The sequence below is a fragment of the Pyxicephalus adspersus genome, chromosome 9 (genome assembly GCF_032062135.1).
Source record: "Pyxicephalus adspersus chromosome 9, UCB_Pads_2.0, whole genome shotgun sequence".
Classification (NCBI taxonomy): domain Eukaryota; kingdom Metazoa; phylum Chordata; class Amphibia; order Anura; family Pyxicephalidae; genus Pyxicephalus; species Pyxicephalus adspersus.
The window spans coordinates 66,517,736-66,521,609 of record NC_092866.1 but is presented as its reverse complement, the minus strand read 5'-3'; the positions used below and the strand labels follow the sequence as shown (position 1 = coordinate 66,521,609).

At 50.4% G+C, this 3,874-nt stretch overlaps 1 protein-coding gene across 1 annotated transcript in view; it reads left to right on the top strand.

Annotated features, from left to right (window-relative positions):
- Positions 1-3,409, top strand: part of LOC140338247 (ATP-binding cassette sub-family C member 8-like) — a gene marked incomplete in the record, with an annotated part of 6,272 nt that extends 2,863 nt beyond the window's left edge. Inside the window, 8 exon segments of the mRNA XM_072422381.1 lie at positions 406-526; positions 604-734; positions 969-1,047; positions 1,570-1,678; positions 1,977-2,080; positions 2,301-2,434; positions 2,506-2,568; positions 3,194-3,409. Of these exon segments, the coding sequence (XP_072278482.1) occupies positions 406-526; positions 604-734; positions 969-1,047; positions 1,570-1,678; positions 1,977-2,080; positions 2,301-2,434; positions 2,506-2,568; positions 3,194-3,331 (879 nt within the window).
- Between the last annotated feature and the right edge of the window lie 465 nt (positions 3,410-3,874).

Sequence of the window (3,874 nt, the reverse complement as noted above, 5' to 3'; positions counted from 1 at the left end):
ATATTGGCCCTTAGACATTCACATCTGGCCCCTGACCCCCAGACTAACACTGACCCCTAAATATTGGCCCTTAGACATTCACATCTGGCCCCTGATCCCCAGACTAACACTGACCCCTAAATATGGGCCCATAGATATTCACATTTGGCCCCTGATCCTCAGGAAGTAACGTTTGGCCTCCTGGCATTTCCTCGCCCTGCTCTTCTATTAGAAGGGTGACAACACTTTTCTGAATTTGTATTTCCTGCTGCTTCCTATAAAAGGGATCCCCACACCCCACCTGTTCATTGGTTCATCACTGTCAGCCTGCCTGTGATTCTTGTAGGAGCCAATAATATTCTTATTTTCTCTGAGCTGCAGCTGATTGGCTAATAGAAGCGGCCTGGCCTTGCTATTGGTTTGTAGGTCTCCAATTATCTGAATTGGATGGTGAGAAATCTGTCGGACATGGAGATCCAGCTGGGCGCTGTGAAGAGGATAAACAGCCTTCTGAAGACGGAGCCGGAGAATTACAAGGGGCTTCTGTGTGAGTATTTGCCCCGCACGTGTCATCATGTGACCTCAGCACCTCATGAATAATTAATGAGGATCCTGTGTGTTCAGCCCCCTCACAGATCCCACAAGACTGGCCGAACAGCGGCGAGATCCAGATCCAGAACCTCAGCGTCCGCTATGACAGCTCCCTGAAACCGGTCCTGAAACACGTCAATGCTCACATCACACCTGGGCAGAAGGTGAGAGGGGTGTGCCGGGGCCAGTCTGGGGTGCTGCACCCAACATATTAATACCCTGAATGCGGGGGGCCCCTGCACGGTGTCCACCAGGGCCCGCCACCCTCCTCATTTAAGTCAGTTCTGTACAGGGGCCCTGTATAATATTGGGGGTCATGGACCCTGAAATCAGAATATGCCCCCTCCCCCTACAGATCCGCCCCTGAGGGGGACATTATCTTTGTCTTGTCGTTACAGATCGGGATCTGTGGGAGAACCGGCAGCGGTAAATCTTCCTTCTCGCTGGCATTTTTCAGAATGGTCGACATGTTCCAAGGTGAGAAATGTAGACACTAATGATGGTGCCGACCTTCCGGGTCAGCCGCATGGAACTGTCCAATCAGAAATGTCCTATTTGCTGCCTATTGGCTGCATTATATAGAGAAAACTGCGGGGAATATTTATAACACAATCCATCTGACATTCACTGCAGGTGAATCTTCAATGGTGCATGAGTTTTAAATGGCAGATTGATTTACCACCAGTGAATGTTTGGTGAAAGTCATTTATTTCTTTATGAATTCGTCTCACAGCACCACCATGTCAATTCAGATTCATTCATCCAGTTCATGTACCACGCTGCGTATTGTGTTGGCGCTATATGAATATAATTTGTGCTGTAAAATATCAGGACATGCCGGGCAGCACCCAATATTCGTGTGACAGCCCGGGGGGTGAATGGGCCCTATCTGTGTATTTCAGGCACTGGGGGATGGGTGCCTTCTGTAAGTCTCGTGTTACACCGTGTCATGTGACCAATTACCATAATGGTGTTATTCTCATCGCTCCGACCTTCCAGGGAGAATTATCATCGATGGAATCGATATTGCCAAACTGCCGCTCCAGACGCTGAGATCCCGATTGTCCATCATCCTGCAGGACCCCATTCTGTTCAGTGGGACCATCAGGTAGGTGGGGGAGGGGAATGAGGGTGGGGGTGTCATTCAGTGGCCATTTTATACCCCTCCCCCAAAGCTACTCACCGGTGCAGCCATGCAGGGGGGTGCTAGGGGGGTACAAATGGCGCTCAGTGCAACCCCCATTACTAGATAAATACCCCCAACTACCCCCTCCTCCTATGTCCCACCCCTCATTACTACATAAATACCCCCAACTACCCCTCCTCCTATGTCCCACCCCTCATTACTACATAAATACCCCCAACTACCCTTCCTCCTATGTCCCACCCCTTTTGTGTCTCGGCAGGTTTAATCTGGATCCGGAGAATAAATGTTCAGATTGTGTCCTGTGGGAGGCGCTAGAGATCGCTCAGCTCAAACACGTGGTGAAGGCTCTTCCGGGCGGTCTGGGTACGGGGCCCGATGGGACGGGGTGGGGGGAGGGCAATCTTGGGGTTCACGTTAGATCTGCATGGACGGTTGTGTCGACCAATCCTCAGACTGGGAAGATGTGATTGGCTCACACAGAGGGGGCGGTCCCTGTAGTCACATGACAGGCGTTATATTACCCCATTTAGAGTAAATTGGGGGTCTTAAAGGGCCAGACACTGACTCTGTTTTTACCCCCCAGATGCCCTGGTCACGGAAGGAGGGGAGAATTTCAGCGTGGGACAGCGGCAGCTCTTCTGTCTGGCCCGAGCGTTTGTCAGGAAAAGCAGCGTCCTGATCATGGACGAGGCCACGGCCTCCATAGACATGGCCACGGTATGTGTGAGCCCCGGGGGGGGTGGGGGCCGCCCCCAGATCTGTCATTTATGTTTCCTTCTCTGTGATAGGAGAACATTCTGCAGAAGGTGGTGATGACGGCTTTCCATGAGCGCACCGTGGTCATTATAGCGGTAAGTTCCGGAGATTACCGACCCCCCAACCCCCGCCACCTACAGTACCAACCTCCTGTCTGTGCTGTCCGGGGCAACCAATCATATGTCAGCTTCGGGGACCCTCCTCAGTCCTGGGCTGCAGATTCACGGAATAATTCACCCATAGCAACAACCCAGCAGTCGAATCAGTGCTAGGAAACAGCTGATTGGTTGCTATGGGTTACCACATTGCCTGGATGTATCGGTCAGATTCGCCCAATCATTTCATCTCATCCAAATATCTAATAATAGACGACCAATCACGGTGCTCATACCCCGCACGTGGCCCCGCCTGAGGGCAGAATGAGGAGAATACGTTCACATAGCGGAGAGGATCCTCACCTTGCCCATATAATAAGTGCAACGAAGCTCAGCTGACTTCAGCCAGCCAATCACGTGCAAGGAAAATCCTGTTTTTTAGATTTCTTTTCATGTGATTGGATATTCATTGCAAAGTGAATTTTTACCACATTCACCAAGCTGAGTGAACACTGACCTCAGAAAATGAACAGCGGCAATGTGCATCAGAAATCATTGCTTATTCACCTGATTGTCTTATAGGATGAATGTCTAATATCACCCCCTCCCCCTCTCTCCCCTCCAGCACCGGGTGCACACCATCCTAAATGCCGACATGGTGATTGTCATGAAGCGTGGCGCCATCATGGAATACGACAAGCCGGAGGCGCTGCTGGAGCAGGAGGGCAGTATGTTCGCCTCGTACGTCCAGGCAGATAAATAGCGGCGGCCATTTGTACATAACCTGTAAATAGCCAATCAAATCTTTCATAATAAAGATCTTTTGCTGATTTTTCATTAACAGGCGGCCGCCCGTCTCTGCGTCATTTCTCAGATTACCAATAGGAGGAGGGGGGCAAATCCGGAGGTTATATAAATCTGGGGCCCCTCCCGGGGGAATGTATGGGAAGCTGGGGCCCCTCCTGTTATCTGACCTTCCAATAATGAGTTCAGAAGGGCCCCAGCAGGGAGCATTGTAGGTAAAGAATGTCTATGCGCTATATATGAAGCCAGTCGGGGTATTACTGGCCGGAATGTCCGATTATTGGATAGGCGGTGTCTCATTATAATTCCATTCCTTGTGGAAGATTCCAAACACAGAAGATTAATAAACTGAAAACATCCCAAATGATTAGTTTAGGGTGGAGTGCATCACATGTAACCTTGTCAGCCAATCATTAGAAGGTTCAGGAGGAAGTGTTAGGGTTGGCACCAGGCTGGGTTGCCTTAGAAGATTTGGGATGAAGCGTTAAAATTGGGGTGGGTT